The sequence below is a fragment of the Notamacropus eugenii genome, chromosome 7 (assembly GCF_028372415.1).
Source record: "Notamacropus eugenii isolate mMacEug1 chromosome 7, mMacEug1.pri_v2, whole genome shotgun sequence".
In the NCBI taxonomy this organism is placed as follows: domain Eukaryota; kingdom Metazoa; phylum Chordata; class Mammalia; order Diprotodontia; family Macropodidae; genus Notamacropus; species Notamacropus eugenii.
In genome coordinates this window covers 166,095,871-166,115,003 of record NC_092878.1, presented here as the reverse complement: position 1 = coordinate 166,115,003, position 19,133 = coordinate 166,095,871, and the positions used below count along the sequence as shown (strand labels likewise).

At 42.2% G+C, this 19,133-nt stretch overlaps 1 protein-coding gene across 5 annotated transcripts in view; it reads left to right on the top strand.

Annotated features, from left to right (window-relative positions):
* Positions 1 to 18,695, top strand: part of NRG1 (neuregulin 1) — a 209,538-nt gene extending 190,843 nt beyond the window's left edge. For 4 of the 5 annotated variants that reach the window (XM_072625463.1, XM_072625462.1, XM_072625461.1 and 1 more), the window contains 5 exons: positions 4,223 to 4,325; positions 7,276 to 7,402; positions 9,737 to 9,867; positions 11,769 to 11,975; positions 14,135 to 18,695. In XM_072625463.1, coding sequence (XP_072481564.1) covers positions 4,223 to 4,325; positions 7,276 to 7,402; positions 9,737 to 9,867; positions 11,769 to 11,975; positions 14,135 to 14,801 — 1,235 coding nt within the window. In that variant the 3' untranslated portion in view covers positions 14,802 to 18,695. The remainder of the gene's footprint in view (positions 1 to 4,222; positions 4,326 to 7,275; positions 7,403 to 9,736; positions 9,868 to 11,768; positions 11,976 to 14,134) is intronic. The other variant, XM_072625460.1, reaches the window with a different exon arrangement.
* Positions 18,696 to 19,133: the final 438 nt, after the last annotated feature.

Sequence of the window (19,133 nt, the reverse complement as noted above, 5' to 3'; positions counted from 1 at the left end):
CAGCGTAGGCCAGTGCAACTGAATACAAGCTAATCCAACAAGTATTTATCACAAAAGGCCAAAGGGGAGAGGCTGCTCTTCTGATGTACAGGAGAGAATCATTTTTATCCTTTCTTGAGCTCCACCTTCTACCACACTGCACCTCCCATCAACTCCAGAAAGCTCAAGTCTTAAAGCCGTAGGATCTAAAAGTAGAAAAAAGTGAGGTCATCTCTGTGGAAGGATATCTAGTTCAGGCCAGACCAGCGCCAGGCAGATTCAAAGCTCAGTGAGCCAAGGCTGCAGTGAAGCTTGGATGTCCCCATCAGCTCCTGGCCTATCAGACTGGTAGCATTTTTTTTTCAATTCTGCCTCTGATTCGCTCTTGCCCTGCTGACCCTGTGACAGCATCTGTAGGGAGGAATAAATCTTTTCAGAAGATATTGCTGTAGCTTTCTCCAAGGATCCTTCCCTTAGTGCTTTTGTATTACTGCCAAATCTATTCCAGCAAACATAATTAATGCTGTGTGATTCAGCTGGTCCTAAAAACTGAAAGCAGTACAAATAATTGTCTTCGGTACAAGATCCATTGTGTGTCCATTGAAGTTGATAGACTGCAGAAAGCTCACACCTCCGTTCTTTAACACTGCCTCCCTTCCTTTGGCTAATCTAAGTGTGTCTGGATGGCCTTTACCCACAGGGAGTCATGGAACTTGAGAGTTGGAGGAGATAACTACCTAGTCCAACTCTTAAATAAAAATAATCTGCCACATCATATTCCTGATCGGTGTTCATGCAGCCTCTCCCTGCAGATCCCCATAGAGGGGGAAGCCACCAGCTCTTGAGATCCTGGGGCCACTTAGGAACAGCTCTACCAGTTAGGAAGTGAGGTTATTTTCATTTGATTTTTTAGTTCCCTATCTCCTAAATGTCCCAAGCCTAAATTTGCTTCTTTGTAACTTCCAATCATATCCTTGGGGGTGTGGGGAATCTCCTCCATCAACATGGCTGCTTGTGAAATATTTTAAGAACCTTTCTTTGTCCCCACTGAGGCATCTCCTTTCCAAGCTAATTATGTCCTCTTCCTTTTGTCCTTACATGGAACGATCTCAAGTCACTAAACTATGTTCGTTTTGCCCTCCTCTAGGAACAGGTACCAGCAAACTACAGCCCATAGGGAAATCCTATCCAGGACCTGTTTTGTGTAACCACAGCTAAGAATGGTGTTTTACATCTTTAAACGTACCCACCGTTCTTTGTTCATGGGTCAAATGTCCCAAGGGACTATAGTTTGCTGATCCCTCCATTAGACAAGCACTATTTTTTTTTTTTAAGAATTAGGTACATTTATTAGAGCATTCAGTTTACACAGGGTAAGACAACAAGAAGTCAAACAAGGTAACAATTATATGAATGAAAAGTAGAGAATACCAAACATTCAGGAAGCCCTTCCCCAACAGATTCCATACTCTGGCAGGCATCCATACCAACCTGCAAACTGAGCTTGTATTCTGTGACCCATTCAGGCATTTTCTGCTGCTTGAGTCTCTACCAATGTACCCTCCTCTTGACTTTCCCTCATAGTCATGTTGTAACAAGTAACAGTCCTCATGTCTATCCCCCCACATGAGGAGAGGGGAATCGAAGGGGAAACCCATATTTCTCTCCTGTTTAGAAAGTCTCCAGATAGGGAACTCCAGAGATTCAGCCAAGACTCACTTTAGCTTTCATCAACCTTGAAGCACTAATTTTTCAATATCTTGTTTGAGCTTGGGTTCCCATCGCTGAAAATAAAACTCAAGATGAGCTCTGATGAGGGCTGTTTACAATGGGACTGTCACTTCCCTATTCCTGGATTATCATTTTCCCTATACTTCTCTCAAATAATACCACATCAGCTTCCATTTATACCACTGGTATAAAGAACAGATGGGAATTCGGGAGAAATGTCCACTTGCCCAAATCAAAGAAAGGTTTTTAGTAAGAAGGCTAGTAGGAAGAGCCCAGCTTGTCACCCAGCTGTTTCATCATTCCTGATAGGTGTTTCGCAAATAAAAATTCACAGGGAAGACCTCCTTGCTTTTAGAGCCAACAAGAGATCTCAGTAAAGGAAGCAGTCTACAACCCATTAAAAGAATTGGAAAGAAAAAAGTAAAGTGGGTTTGCCTTGTATCAAGGACAAAGAGGGTTGCACTTGATTACTTCCTATCTCTACTTCCTGATTTATTAACTCAGATATCAAGATCCAAAAAAATCACTGCTGGGTTAAAATATAGAACAGTGTCCTAAGCAGGCTCCCAAAGCCCAGTGGGCTGCCATCCTGTCTGCCTGGCAATAGGGAAGGTAGGATCCAGAGCAAGATGGGACATGACCATTCCTGCTGCCATGTCTCCTGTAACTTTAGTAAAGAACTAATGACAAACCATGCCTCCTGGCCCTCTGGCCCACCACACAGTTTCTCCCTGGTCACTTGGTTTTTTCATTACCACTCGCAGGTCCCATTAGGCTAGCTAAGGAGTTATGCTGTATGGGAAATCCCTTCCAACTTCACTTCCACCTTTTCTTCAAACACCTCTTCACATTGTTTCCCCCCAGTATGAAGCATGCTGTGCAAGAGCCTCAAGTTGACTTCTTAACAGTGACCTTTAACCCTCCCCTTTATGTCTCTATCCTTTTGTCTGTCAGTCTCTGTGTTAGATTTGCCTTTCACCTTCCAACTCCAAGACTGGTTTTTGTTAGTTCTGTTGTTGTTTAATCCATGCCGTCCTCTCATCCTTTCTATCCATGGACTTTTCTTCTCCTTCCCTTCTTCACAATCAGACTTAATATTAATTGGTTTGACAATGTTCCTGGCCTGTTAACTGGAATTTGATGACCATGAGCTCAGCTTGTGAAAGATGCCCTGAATAATGATAAAGTGCATTTTATCAGAGAAATTCAAATTCACTTGTTCTCAGAAAAATGTTATGCAAATATCTCTTCTGAGAGAGAGAGAGAGAGAGAGAGAGAGAGAGAGAGAGAGAGAGAGAGAGATGGAGGAAGGTGTTAAAGAGGACTTTGTCAAGGGCTGTCTGAAGAATTTTGTTTTGCAACATGCCCTGGTTTGTTGTTGACCAACTTAATTAGGGAGACAAGTTGCCAGCTTTGACTTAGTAATTACACACACCAGTGGAGTTCTATTTTTGAATATTCTTGTGAATATATCCTAATTACTGTAATTAATGTGGTTGGATACCCGTTTCTTTGAGATCTAGGCCTCCATCTTGTGAAGTGCTGGGCTTGAGTCCGACGAAGTCCTCATTCCCTCCAAAAAGTGGGCTACAACCTGCCTCTAGCTGTGCCCCCTTTCCACTTCTATTGAGCAGCATTCCTGAATTGGAGATCAGGTTCCCTTAAGGCCCTGGAAGTCTCCACACCGGAGCTGTGAGAGTCGCACTTTGATATTTCAACATTCAATAGTTCTTTTGCCAAGTGTGACCCACAGTGGAATGTGTAGTCAAGTCCTTGCCAAACATGACTCAAGTTAATGATCTCTTTCTAATGATTAATTATCTCCATGGCAGGGATGAGAGAAGGCCAAAGATCAGTCCCTTTAAAAACAAACTGGCATTTTGGTCTAGTCTCCCTTTTGGATGTAAGTCATTTGTTGGATTTTCTCTGATACAATGCCTCAGGGCTCCCAGTGAGGCTGCTCTAGTTTTTCTTACATTCAATCTTACCCTTGAAGACATACAAGCCAAGCTTATGTTTGCAAATGTTTTTGAGTTTGTCCTTTTTTTTTCACCTTTTCATTGATTAAAATGCTTTTTGTAAAGCCCGCTGGAATGCCAAGGAGGTCACTGGGGACAAAGAAACATCAAAGGGGATCCAGGCAAACCCTGATCATTCACTGCCCTAATGCTTATTCCAGCAGTCTTTGCAAAAGTAACCAACAAAACCAAAAATCTACAATTGTTTTTTTCTTAATCTAACATTTATTACATGTAATATTTACAATGTCTAAATTTGGCTTGTTTCAGTAATCCCATAGTATATTTGTAGCTTGCTCTAAATGGAATTCTGTTATTGAGTGTTTTGGTTTGGTATGGGACCAACCTGGTTGCCATGTTTTGCTTTGTTTCTCCCCCTGTTTTTTTCTCATGAGTAGAGATGGTGCCATGTAGCATGCCACATGTTCAGTTTGTTTGCTTTTTCAGAATGCAGAGTATACCTGATAACATGCTCTTCTTGTGCCCCTTTCCAGAAGCTGAGGAACTCTACCAGAAAAGAGTGTTGACCATCACTGGCATCTGCATTGCTCTCCTGGTGGTTGGCATCATGTGTGTGGTGGCCTACTGCAAAACCAAGTAAACCTTCCTCTTCCTTGCCTTTCTCTATCATTAGCACAGATGGGTAAGGAGGCAGAGAGCTCCTTGGGAAGAAAATCAGGCCCCAGCACCCACCCAGTAGCAAAGGGGATTGCTGTTAGCTGCCTTTACTTCTGTTTGCTTTGTGGCTCTGAATCATCCGACTTCATAAAGGGCTGTGATCAGCATTGGGGAAAGGCCTGCCTGCATTAAGAAATGATAACTCCTTCAAGTATTTTGTGATATACATGGATATAGCCAGCCCATTGCTACTCACTCAGCCCTCCCCAAGTGGTGGCCTCAAAGACTTTAGAATACGCACACACATAAACACAGAAAATCAGTTTGTCAATAGCCATGGTGACTCAGTACTGAGATGGCATCAGCCCTTCTCATTCAGTGCTGTTGTGCTGACCACAACAATGAGAGAGGTGGAGGTATAATTAGAAGCAAATGACTTAAAGGACTCCTGACATTCTATCCTTTTCTGTTTCCTTCTTGCATTTCATTAATCCTGAGGAAATCCCCTAGTGAAAATGCCCTCTGCTGATGCATATCAGCAACTCCTTTGTGACTTAGAATCTTAACAAGTTCTCTGAGTAATTGAAAAGTAAGGGAACTTAGTTAGCTCTGGTCACCCAGCTGGATTATGGCAGTGTTGATTGAGTGATTATAAGATTATGGGTAGACCTGGAAAGGTCTTAGAGTATGAGACAGATAAGGAAGGTGAGGCAGACAGAAGTTAAGTGCCCTACCCAGGGTCACCCAGCTAGAGAGGCATGAGGAAGAGGAAGGAACCAAAGTCAGATTTTCTTGTCTCCAGCTGTAATACTCTCCATTCACTCTACCACCAAGACAGTAGGATGTAATTGAAAGTCTTTGGTTTAGAGTCAGAGCCAATGGTTCCAATCCTGCTTCTGATACATGGACACATCACTTCCCTTTTACGTGTCCTCATCTGGAGAAGGTTAGAATCAGGTCCTCCATAGTCTTTTACAACCAAAGCCCATGACTAACCGTTGGCTGCTTACTAAACAAATTGAGAATTAATTTATTAGGTGAAATAACCAGTTACGAATATGGACCTTGAAATAAGTGTCTAACAGTTACTTAAAGGCCAAAGCCCCATACCTATTGGAGATGGAGAAGGGAAATTATTGCCTTCTATTAAAACCCAGGTTTTTCAAATCTATGTTGGAGTTTTCCAATTCCACTCCCACGTGCCTGGTGCAGCTGTTTGCAGTGTGACTGGTGAGAGCAAAGTATGAGGGGAAAAGAGGGTAGAAGGGCTTAGAAATCACCATTTGCCAAGCTTGGAAAGCCCTGGCCACCCTTTTCATTGAGTCTTGTGTCCTCCTCCTAACTGCACATCCCTATTAACAAATCAGGATTTCCTTCTAGGCCCCACACTCCAACTCACTCCAAGGCTCAGATACAATCAGATTAATGAAGCCTTCTGCTCCATAGCAGTGTTCTTCTTTGGCAGCCCCTTTCTCTATCCCTGTAGTGATTTCTTCTGTGATGTCAGACCAGCTATTGGAGGGGGAAATATTCTTGAGTCAGATACAGATGACTTTGAGGAACAAAAAATGGATGACTTTTTGTATCATGATGTCACCAGCAGGGGATAACCTCTCTTCTACCCCCAGGTCCACATTCCTAATGCAGTTGTATGATACTAGAATTAAATATATGATACAATATTATATAATTGCTAAGCAACATGTGTCCTGAATACTTCAGTCACAGTGGATTAGCTCCAAGATAGATATGGTCCAAATTCCCTTTTCCATAGACCAAGAACCTGAGGCCTGAATCCGTCAGACTACTTCGGGCCACTGAGCAAGGCCAGTTTTGATAGTGTCATGGAAAAAATGACAATTGACAATTATACCTTGTGAGAAGTGCCCCAGACTAAGTAGGAAGGGGGAGGGACAGGGAATAGGCCTTTGAGATGAGACCCTGCCCTCAAGATTCTCACAATCTAAGAAGGGACTAAAACTCTAATAGAGATACCGGTAACACTCACCACTCAAATCATCAGGGCATTAGAGGTAATAAGCAGAGTCCTTATGGAGAGATCAGGGAACCTGATTTAGAAATGGAAGAGAATCTAAGAGGCCATCTGGTCCAACCACATCATTTTACTGATGAGGAAACTGAGTCTCTGAGAGATTAAATGATTTGCCTGAGTTCACATAGCTCATTAGGCATGGTATAGGAAATGAAAGTTCTCTTTCAAGTTTGCCAAATACAATATCAATTTTATTCCTATCCAAGCATTGTAGGGGGGGATCCTGGTTGGGGTACCAATTGGTGGAGATGGAATTTGAGGCCTCTTCCTGCTCTGAAATTCTCTGAGATTATGTGAACTGCAATCCCATTAAACTGCTTTGTCCTTACAAATCCTTAGCCAAATTTGTGTTGTCTGTAATAAAGCATGCCTTGCAAGAGTATTAGTAGCATTGCCCATCTTCCCATCTTGGTATAATCTCATGGGATGTACTGCTGTAAAGATTCTTATAGATTATCTAGAGAAACCCTTCCATTATATAGATGACTAAACTAAGGGATAATGAAGGGAAGTAACTTGGCATAGGACATACAGGTCCAAGTGTCAGACCTAACATTCCAAGATATGACCCTTACTCCAAATCTAATATTCCTTCCATTTGTCTATGCCCTTTCTCTCTCATCAGTACCAATGAACACAGTACCATTGATCGGGGCCTAGTGGGTAAGGACATGTCAGTTACCCAAGGATGCTCATTGGTATCCAAGAATTTGGGAAGACTTTTATTTTCTGGAGCTGCCTCCATACTTCGAAGCCCATGCTTGATAGACACAAGACCCTGTTAACTTGCCAGAGACAGGAGAGTGATTTGACTGTACTGAGAAGTAGCCTTTGCTCTTCCTTTAACTAAAAATCAATTCTGTCTTCGGGATGCAGGAAGCAGCGAAAAAAGCTTCATGACCGGCTGCGACAGAGCCTTCGTTCAGAACGCAACAACATGGTGAACATGGCCAATGGGCCTCACCACCCCAACCCACCCCCGGAGAACGTGCAGCTGGTCAATGTAGGTTGCCTGAGATCTGAGAACGAATACTGAGAAATGCTGCCCACTTAGGCTATGCCTTGAATTATTTCTGTACCGGCTTTATGCTCTCAGTGACTACTACTCATGAGAGCTTCCATGAATATGGAATTTCTCCAGGAGGAAATGACAGGAACATTTTTCAAGTGCTTTGATTTATGATAATACAAACATATTTCCTCTTCCAGCTTAATACATTAAGTGGTTGGATAATAATGTCAAAATTTTTGTTCCTTTTGATAGAGTACATGAGCATCTTGCCTGCTTATTTCATCTGGAAAATAATAGCAAAGGGAAAGAACCATAACCATAGTGGCACTTGGCCATGAGGATTAGCATGCTGTGTTTGGAATCAGGGAGACCTGTGTTCAGATCCCACCTCTGACCTTTACTGACAGTATGGTTCTAGACATCTTACTTGATCTCTGTGTGCCTCCAGCAATATCCTTCCCAGATGGCAGAAGAAATAACCACACTTTGAGATCCCATGCTGACGAAATCTTTATGAGCTGAGTGGCACAGTGGCCAAGGGTACTGGTCTTGGAGTCAGGAAAAGCAAAGTCTGACTCCTGCCTCAGACACTTACTAGCTGAGTAACCCTAAGAAAGTCATTGAACTTCTCCAAGCATCTGAAAAATGAGTAGAATAAGAGCATTCACTTCATAATGTGAGGCTCAAAGAAGTTCACATGTGAAGTGTTTTGTAACCCTTAAATCGCCATAGAAATATTCTTTTACTCAAATATAACTATATAAAATCCTCAGAAGGAAAAACTCAAGCCTATCCAACTCTTGCAGTCTATTAAGCTAGGTAGCACAGTGGTTAGAACACTGGATTTGGAATAAGAAAGAATTGAGCTCAAATCCTGATTGAAATACTTACTGAGTAAACCCAGGCAAGTCTCTGTCTCCTTCGGTTCCCTTATCTGTAAAATAGGGGTAATGCTAATACCTATCTCCTAGGCTTCTTGGAGGAATGAAAGGAGATTGATTCATAAAAGAGGAAACTGATTCATAAAGTGCTTTGCAAACCTTAAAGCCATGTATAAATGTGAGCTTATTGATAATAATAACTTAATCCACTGTGCCACCCAGCTGCCTAGGCCATCTGATGGTGACCTTAAGAGGTGGATTTTATAGGAGAATGAACAGTAGAAGCGTTAAGTGGAGAAGTAGTAAGATAATGGTAAAAGCCAAGAATGTGAATGAGTCAGCTGGACAAAACCTCAGGGTGGTCATAGAATGTGACCTTGTATGTGAATTCTCTATTGTTCAGTTCTTATATTTGTGAGATTGGAATGGTATAAGGAATACTATACTACAAGCAGTCTGCAGAAGGTTGAAAAGATTTAGAATAGCTATTGTGATAAGTAGGATTAGGACAGGTTTAAAACAATTACCTTGCTGCAGTGAGGGTCCAGTTGAAGTTCTATAACATAAATTTATAGTCTGTGCACCCAGCATGGTTCAGTAAATATTTCCAACACATGAATTTTAATAGCAAAGGAGGTGGATATTGAGAGTAATCAAAGGTTAGAGATTGGCAAGGTGGGATTGAGATTGAAACAATAAAGACAGTAGGGTCTTTGGGAGTGAAGGAAAGTTCACCAAGGGGTGGAGATAGGGAAGGAAGGAGTGTATAACCCTGTAGGGATGATACCAAGGGGTAGTGGGGATAGAAGTCACAATGAAGTGAAGAACAGAAGTAGGAATCATAAACTTTTGGGAAATATGGCAGGATTACAGATTATTACCAGATTCATTAATGTTGGAGTTCACAATTATGAAAATAGAGCACCTCTGGTTGATGGTTAGATCATGACTTTTCACCATGATTGATGTTAAGCTGAAGATGTGCACGTCACAGGAACTTAGTAGACTGAGGAAATGGAAAGTTAAGGTGTTTCAGGGAATGTCAGGATGTATGTTGAATTCCTTAATACTAGGCCATGAGTTAAGGTAGAGGGAAATGCAGTAAACTAGGCACTAAATTCACTGAGAAAGGAAGGAGAATATTGTTAAATAATAGCCACTAGGATCAAGATTGAGGGATGAATTTGAAAGTATGAACCTCAGAGGAAGACAGATTGCTAAATGGTGGTGATAGAAAGAGTACAGAGGTGGTGATGGTAAGCAAGAAGTGACTTCATACAATGTGTCAGAGGTAGGATTCAAACCTTGATCTCCTAATTTAAAGTTTAACAGCATTTTTAAGTTGTTTCCTGAAATGAATGCATTTAAAACCTGTTTTCTTTTTTATTTCACCAATATAAGGCTATACTCAAAACTTCCACTTGTTTCCTCTTTTTTTCTCTAGCAGTATGTATCCAAGAACATCATCTCTAGTGAACACGTCATTGAACGAGAGACAGAGACATCATTCTCTGCTAGTCACTGCACCTCACCAGCTCATCACTCCATGGCTGCCACCCAGACACCCAGCCACAGGTATAAAGATTGACAAAAATCATCTAGCCTTGGAAAGCCTTTTTGTGGCAGTTATCTCCATAAAAAATAATAAATAGCCTCCAAGAAAATGTGCTCCCACAAGCTTCTGACCAAAACCCTTTTCTATTTTTAGGGAAAATATTCACCCTTTACTGGGAGGTCTTGAAATCCACATTATTGTTAGAAATTGTTTCTCCTTGTATAATTGTCTTACTTCAATCATAGGACTGTAAGATTTAGAGCTAGAAAGAGAACTTAGAAAAATATATGTAGTCAGTTATACTTTCTTATTTTAGAGAAGATAAAAGCCTAGATCTTCTGACCAAGATCTTATGTCCTTTGACACTGGGTTGGAAGAGAAATGTTCTAATATACTTATTGGATCCAGAAGTATGTGGATACAGAAAAAAGAAAGCTCATGTCCAGGGAAATAGGTGACTTGCCCAGGGTCCCACAAGTTGTATGGTTTTAAGTATAATTTGAACCCAGGTCTTTGTGACCTCAATTTCAATGCTGCAAACTCCAAGACAACATCACTGTTATCAAAAGTCTATCTTAAGAAAGTGCACTGAAGTTCATTACTATCCAAGGTTGCAGACCAGGTCATAAAATTCTTGACTGCAGTACCTCATAAGGCATGGAGGGAATATGATCTCTCTCAAGCAATGGAATATTTCCCCTGAGGATATCCCTGGGCTTTGGAAGGTGTCAAGGCAAGCACTACTGCTTTGTTCCACCAGGAGATTTGGGGAGAGCTTTCTCCAAGCTGGCGGCAGGGACAGTTGGTTTCCCCTGGTGATGACTCTAGCTGTTGATTTTAGTGGAATTACTTTACTGGTGAAATAGCAGTACTCCAACAATAACAATAACAATCTTTAGCATTTATGTATTGTTTTTATGAAAGCACAAAACACATTCCAAAATGCTCTCATTTGACTCTCACAACAACCATGTAGCAGGTGCAATTATTCTCCACATTTTGGAGATGAGCAAAATGAGGCTGAAAAAGTCATTGACATGACTTTCCCAAGGTCACATAGAAAGTATTTGAGCGAGGATTTGAACTCAAGCCCACCTGATGCCAAGTCTAGCTCTCCCTTCATGGTGCCATGTAGACACCCACTCCAGGACTTGGGATCTCTCTGAGCACAGTGAACTTCAGAATTTGGGTGACGACGATCACCTAGAGCTGTGTGGTATGATAATGAAAAGGATGCTCTAACAAGATATAGAGAGGCAGCAGAATGTGTTGGAGAGAGAGCTGGACCTGGAGTCTGAGCTGAATTCAAATCCTCCACCAGATTAATGGTGTCATGGTGTGGCAAGTTCATAAGATTCTAGGACCATTGATTTCAAGAGAGTCCAGGCCCCTCATTTTCCAAAGGAAGGGACTAAGGCACAGAGAACTTTCCCAAGGTCATATAGTTAGCAAGGACCTGCAGCAGTGAACATGAACTTCTTGAACACTCTTTATGTCTCTGACACTGTGCTATGCATCGGAGAGAAGGGAAGAAGGGAAAAAAACAAGCAAAAACCAACCTCAAGTCTTCCTGAATCCCAGTCCAAGGCCCTACTCTTGTGCACTTACTTAGCCACTATGAACTTTGGTTTCCTGAGGTTCTGGGGTGACAAAAGTAGCCCATAAATGTGATTATTTATTATTATTATATATTATTATACAATTATTAGAGGAAGAGAGTCCTTTTTGGGATCTAGACATTCACCCTCCTGTCTCTCTCCGTAGTCTTGCTCAGGCAAGGCAAACCCCTTCATTCTGAATGCCACTTGAGCAGAGCAGGAGCAAGGGACTTTGGAAAGAAGTCTTGGCCAATTTCACTCAATTGTTTATCATTTGAAAGTCTTTTTCTCTCTCTCATTGTTGTTTCTTCTCTTTCCCACAGCTGGAGTAATGGGCACACAGAAAGCATCGTCTCTGAAAGTCACTCTGTGCTCGTGATTTCATCCATAGAAAACAGTAGGCACACCAGCCCAGCTGGGGGGCCTAGAGGACGTCTTAATGGCGTGGGAGGCCCCCGAGAATGTAACAGCTTCCTCAGGCATGCCAGGGAGACCCCTGATTCCTACCGGGACTCTCCTCACAGTGAAAGGTAAAACAGAAGGGCAAAGCTACCTGCCAAGGAGAACCCCAGACAGTAAAGAATCAGAGTAAGAACCTGCCGTCTCATTGAAGGGCACACCTGGGTAGCAGGAATGAGAGCCAGGAGGTGCATGCTGGCCCCTAGCAAATCAGGCTTTTCCTCTACCTCCATACATTTCAGGGCAAACAATACCTGGGGAGGAGGAGCCTTAGAGATCATCTTGTCCAACTCTCTCATTTTACAGATGGGAAAAGTGATATTCAGTGAAAAGCAACTTGTCCAGGGTCCAAGAATTGGCAGAAATAGAATCAATCCCAAGTCAGAGAATCAGAGAATCTCTGAGTAGGAAGGGATGTCAGAGCCCATCTGATTCAATCTCTGCTGTAACAAGCGTTCCCTTGATAGTGTACCAGGCCAGTGGCCATCAATTCATTCTTTCTATTTCGTAATCACATACAGCTTTGCTCACAGACAGAGTCAACACAAAGAGAAAATTAAAAATAAAACATTCAAACAACAACTATATAGCTGCATGACCCCCGCTTTGCCTTGACCTCACAACCCATCTATAGACCTGTACTGAACTTGAGAGCTTGGGGATGCATTTCAAGGGGCCTATGCTCCCCCAGCTGCTCCCAATCTCTAGGAGCAGACAAGAAGGTTCATGCCCTGACACATGCTTCCTAAGATATCCCAAGGTATTTGTGATTTCTAGGAATATCAAATCAGCTGAGGGAACTCATAATTTGGATCCACTTGGCTCTTCCTTGTGGCACAGAGACCTGCCCTTGGGAGATCTCTTTGTTCAGTGGGGAGTGCCCCAAGCTCACCCTCTCTTGCCTTTCCAACCCACAGAAGCAAAGTAGGGACCGTTGACAACTGAGGAGGCCTGGGTCCTCTCCATCCTGATTGCTCTCTTTATTTCTCTGGTCTCAAATTTCCCTATCTCCTTCTCTCTCACAGTCCCCAAAACTGACTAGGAGTTTCTTCATTCCCATTCATCCCCCAACCATGAGAAATCCTCTCATCCCTCATTTTCTACATGAGAAAGGCCTCATGGTGTAGAGCAGGCATTTGCTTGCTTCCCCCACTTTCATCATAGTGGAGTTTTCTTTAAATACTCAAAACTGACAGGAAAAGAAAAACAGAAAATTTGTATCTCCTGTTTCAAGAATCTCCCAAGAAATCCCAAGAACACCATTAGGTCATAAGGGCACAATTGTATCATCTTTCTGAGAGTGCAGATATCTGTAGGAGTTGAACCAGAAATCCCACCTCTGCTCCTTCCTGTCTGGATGACACCTCTGTGTACCCAAATATTCTCATCTGTGAAAGGAGTGGTTTGGACTTGTTGACTTCTAAGGACTTTTCCAACTTTCAATTTGATCCCCCTGTGTTCAAGATGGTCGATGTTGTCCTCTTTGGACAAGGCATTTAACAACAATGCCTAACAATAGCTAGCATTTACATGGTATTTTGGGGTTTTTTTTGCAAAGTGCTTTATACATCATCTCAGTTGATACAGGCCTTTGCCATAAGGCAGAATCCATAGCTGCCAACAGATCCAAATGTCTGCAGACCTAACTATCAGGAACTCATCTTACAGCTTCTTCTCTAATCCTTTCTAAAGCTTGCCTCTCACAATTGCACACTGAGGCCATGCCCATCTCATCATGCTTCTCCTTCCCCAGTTTAAAATTGTTTCAGTGTAAAATTTGAAAGTTTTACCGAGTGTTTAGACCCAATTGCTTTGACTGTAGTTGAACCTAATAGCTGTTTATTAAGCATTGGATTATGTCCAAATCCATACTAAATACTGGGGGTACAGAGGCAAAATAAAATCAATCTTTTCCCTCTAGGAGGTTATGTTTTGTTGGGGGATACACTGTGTCCCCAGATAAGTAAATAAAAGGGGATTTGAGTATACAATTTGTAAATGTTCATGTCTTGTAAATGGGGAGGATAGCCTCAGCTCTATCGAACGATGCACCCCAGGGGCACCCCATCTCTGATCCCGATGTTTGAAAAACTGAAAAGAAATACAACTGCTCCTCAGGCTGCGTAGCTAATGATCAAAATCCCCATTTCCCAAGTTTTCCCCAAACCCTTCCGTCTATATTTATTCCCTCCATATTTACGGAACTTTTTTTCTGTGTGTGCTCTTACAGATATGTATCAGCAATGACTACCCCAGCTCGCATGTCACCCGTAGAATTCTACATGCCAAGCTCCCCTAAGTCGCCTCCTTCTGAAATGTCTCCACCCATATCAAGTTTGACAATGTCCATGCCTTCTGTGGCTGTCAGCCCCTTCGTGGAAGAAGAACGCCCTCTGCTCCTGGTGACGCCTCCGCGCCCACGGGAGAAGAAATATGATCAGCACCCCCAACAATTCAACTCCTTTCACCACAACCCAGTCCATGAGAGCAATAGCCTCCCCCCTAGCCCCTTAAGGATCGTGGAGGATGAGGAGTATGAGACTACCCAGGAGTACGAGACCACCCAGGAGTACGAGCCAGCGCAAGAGACCACAAAGAAACTCGTCAACAGCCGGCGGGCAAAAAGAACAAAGCCCGATGGCCATATTTCTAACAGGTTGGACAGCGACACAAGCTCCGAGAGTAGTAACTCGGAAAGTGAAACAGAAGATGAAAGAATAGGCGAAAATACCCCTTTCCTGAGTATACAGACGCCGTTGGCCACTGGCTTGGAGTCAGCCCCTGCCTTCCGCCTGGCTGACAGCAGGACTAACCCAACTAGCCGCTATTCCACTCAGGAGGAGTTCCAGGCCAGGCTGTCCAGTGTAATAGCTAATCAAGACCCTATCGCTGTATAAAACCTAAATAAACACATAGATTCACGTGTAAAACTTTATTTTATATAACGAAGTATTCCACCTTAAATTAAACAATTTATTTTATTTTAGCAGTTCTGCAAATAGAAAACAGGAAAAAACTTTTATAAATTAAATCTATGTATGTAAAAATGTGTTATGTGCCATATGTAGCAATTTTTTACAGTATTTAAAAATGAGAAAGATATCAATGGTGCCTTTATGTTCTGTTGTTATGTTGAGAGCAAGTTTGTCCAGTTACAGTGATTGCTGTTCCACAGTGTTTCTGCAAAATTTCCCATGGTCAGTTTTCCTGACTTCTTGTACACTGCATCATCATGTTGAATGGATATAGGATCCATGAGACTTACCACTGTTCCTCCTTTGGCTTACAGTCAGAGCCCAAGTGAGTAAAACTTGTGTTGGTTCACCCGTCCAAGCACCATCCTCCTTTGGTAGGAAGTTTTCTTTGCAATCAGAATTTACAATGAGTTATGTCTACTTTGTTGGCCAAAGGCTTGTTTCACTGAGCATGGAAATAATAGTAGGTCCAGCAGCATGCTACTAAGAATTATAGGAGAAAACTGCATCAAGTCACATTCAAAGGCAGGAAAAAATCTTATAATTTAAAACTTAAACATATGTATATTATTATTCAGAAAGAAACTTGGTTTCATTAGAATCTATTCCTTTTTCCCTCCCTCTCTCTCTCCTTCCTTCCCTCCCTTCCTCCCTCCCTTCCTTCCTTCTTTTCTTCCTTCCTTCCTTCCTTCCTTCCTTCCTTCCTTCCTTCCTTCCTTCCTTCCTTCCTTCCCTCCTTCCTTCCCTCCTTCCTTCCTGCCTGCCTGCCTGCCTTCCCTGCCTACCACCTTCCTTCCCACAGAGAGCAAACTTTTTAAGGAATGGGGTCCTGTTGTCCATTAAAATGAACACAACCCATGATAAGAATGCTTGCTCACACTGGGGGAATGAAGCAGCAGCTCCAACAGTCAAAAAGCAAACCCTAAAAAATAGAAATACAATCATTTTTGACTTGACATTGAGGACTGGTGAGACCTTCTCAGCTAAAGTGGGGAGGGGATGGGGAAGACAAAGAATAGAAAGTCCCAAATAGCTTCTAGGATGATGCCTAAGTGATGGAGGATGAAGTGATGAAATGTGACCTATGTAGTGACATTTGTGAGAATATTCTCTTGCTCAAGAGGGTAAGATGAATGGGCTTATTGAAGATACAAGAGAAGGGAGTGATGCTAAGCTGTCAAAAAGCAGAATTTGACTGAAACAATAAACAATTTTGCTGCTAGCTCTTTTGCCATTAACCCCTCCCCATTATTTTTCTCTAGTCAACATTGAATTGAGCCAGCTCCCAATTATGCATGTTGATTTTTGTCAAGAATATGCAAATGTGCATGTGACATGTGACACCCTTGCACGGGTGGTGGCTTCTCACTGGACTGGTGCTGATGCTGATAATGCCGCCCCTTTCAATATCAGCCCCCAGCTAGACTCTAGGTCCTTTGTATACAGGCCATGAATTCCTCTTGCCACCTCCATCTGGTTTCTTCCATCCTCATACCCCTGGCACAAAGCAGGCCCTCAGATAGGGCTCAGTTTTGCATGTGCTCCTGGGATGCCAACAGAAGAATGACTGCAGGTATTAATGTTCTGAATAAATGTTCATTTCAGGGAGACAAATGGGATCACAAACATCCATGTGCCTTTTCCTACACCTTTTGGGGCTAATCCAAACTCACAGATCCCCTCTGCATTTATAGGGGGCCCTACACAGAATGGGGCTATAACAGGGGGAAAAAAAAAACAGTGGATTGTTAGCGGTTTCAGAGTATTAGGTAGAAAATTTCAGTCTAAAGCCAGCAAGGACCCCAGGAGGAGGGTCAACTTCTATGTGTCAGGAAATATATATGAGATTTTATATAGAGGTGAGCTAAATTTATGTACTCACCCAAACTAATAAAACAAATACAAAATGACACAAGGGGCTGAAATAGAAAGAATGAAAATGTAAATGGTTTGGCCAGATATTTTGGGTAGGGAAAGACGGCTGAGCACAGAGTTTCTCAGAAGAGCAGTTCAGGTAGCAACTAATCATGTCTTTAAAATATTATAGAGCTTTTGTCAAGCTAAGGAGATGGCAGACAGCAGGATCTTGAAATCACCTCTAGCCCAAATTGCTAGAATCTTCTTTGCTTTCTGCATCCTACTTTCTCCTTGCTCAACAGCATCTCTGTTGGTTTGCCCACCATAAGGTTTCCTTGGATATACAGATTGAGCTACACTGAGGTCATTGAACCTTGAAAAGATGAAAGATTTTGATAGGAAAAAAAGATTAAGCCCAAAGGTTACCATTCCTAACTTCTTCAGTGATGCCTTGGCAGGATCTGGCAAATTTTCTGCCCATTCCCATGAGGGATTTCCTAATACTACCTTAGACCTTAATAGAGCTGTATCAAAGCCCTAGATCATTGTGTCCATACTGATACTTGTGCCCTGAATATGCCAGCCAGTAAACCCAGGGCAAAGTCCATTTGATTCCCTTTCCAAGGATAACACCAGGGCTTCCAAATTGCCAAACTGTCTAGAATATTAGGACGGTGAGATATCAGCATCCTAACCTGAAGTGGCCTATCAAGTCCATGGCTAATTAATGTCTTCTGGCACCAGGATCAAAGATAATCTTCTGAAAAAGGCAAAGTGATTGATCCTGCTGGAAGTATAGAGGTTACCCCCAGGGTCATCAGGATGTCCCTGTGATGCTCAGTTACTGTTTTACTCTTTCTTCTACAACAAGCTCAGTGCAGCAACCATCTGCAAAGGGAGAGAGGACCAGCATCCCTGGCTTGCATCGACCTATCCCTGTACTCTGTGTCAATGCAATTTGCATGGGACCTCAATAAAACTTGCTCCTTGGGAGTTTATTGTAACTGTACCAATCCCATCAGGGATTAATCAATCAATAAAAACACTTATTACACACCTACTGTGTGCAGAGCATACAGCGGACCACATGGATATGCAATGGAATGTGGTATATGCAAAACCCCCTTTCAGTTAGACTCCCCACTTTGTGTCCCCTGCTCCTGTTCCCAGATGTGGTTTGTTAAAAAGCATTGCCATGTCCTTTCTCAACTTAATGGCCAGCTTTGCCAGGGATGTATGTGAATGTGTTCCCCATCAATGGAATGGCATCTCTTTCTTGTCTCCCTCCCTACATATGTGGAGCATGCCCAAGAAGGCCTGCTCAGGGACATGGTTTCCCTTTGTGGCCTGTGGTTAAGAGGTGACAGAAGCAAAATCTGGCTTTGCCCCTGGGTACCAGTGGGGTTCTGCCAGTCACATGGATTTCCCTTGTGCAAAGACCTTTGGAATGCTGTGGCAAAATGCAAACAAACTACAATGGTCACATATCACAATGCCTAGTCTATATTCTTTTGTAAATACATGCTGTACATTACTGAGATGTTTCCTTAAATCATTCACTATCCTCTTGAGTTAAAGTCTGTTTGTACTCTCTCAATTACCTGTCACACTGTAAATAATCCTGACCTTTAATATTTATATTCAGTCATCTAACATCTAGAGAGAGTCATTTTTCTATGATTCGTGAGCTGAATGTCAAAAATGCGTTTCATTGTTTTATCTTTTCTTTTAAATTGGAATGTATCCTTTTATTTCCATTTCTTTTCTTTCCTTTTTTAAAAAGAGTAATTTATTGTTCAGGAGAAAGAATTTATCTGTAATGGAAAGTGTTTGAAGGCCTAGAGGTACTGATAAACTAAACTAAATAAGTGATTATCCCAAATACGAGGGCATCGGGAATGTCGATTTATTTCATTGTCCATGAATCAGCTTCCGTAATAAAATGACATTCGTTGCAAATGTGGGGTTGGGTTTAGATACTACACACCAGACTAGGAGACTAGTACCTTGGACAGCCTCATCAGAATAATGCATTTAGGGTAATCCAGAAATGCCCTTTGATGTCACATAGTTTCATTTCCCCTGGTTCTCTTATCCTGTTCTTTCATTGTCTAACACCTGCCTTACATTACTCATAGTCACAGAGTTTTGTTTAGTTATGATTAGAATTCTAGAATTTGAAAGAGGGACCCTGGCATTATTGAATGAGAGAGAGTGGGAGAGAGAGAGAGAGACAGACAGACAGACAGACAGAGATAGTTTGATGGAAAGAGCATTGGATTTAGCTGCTGAACCTCTAGGAGTTCTCATCCTGGCTTTGACACATGTCTGTGTGACCTTAGGACCTTAGTCTAGTACCTCACACACAAATACCCCCAGGGGTGAGGCTCAGTCTCT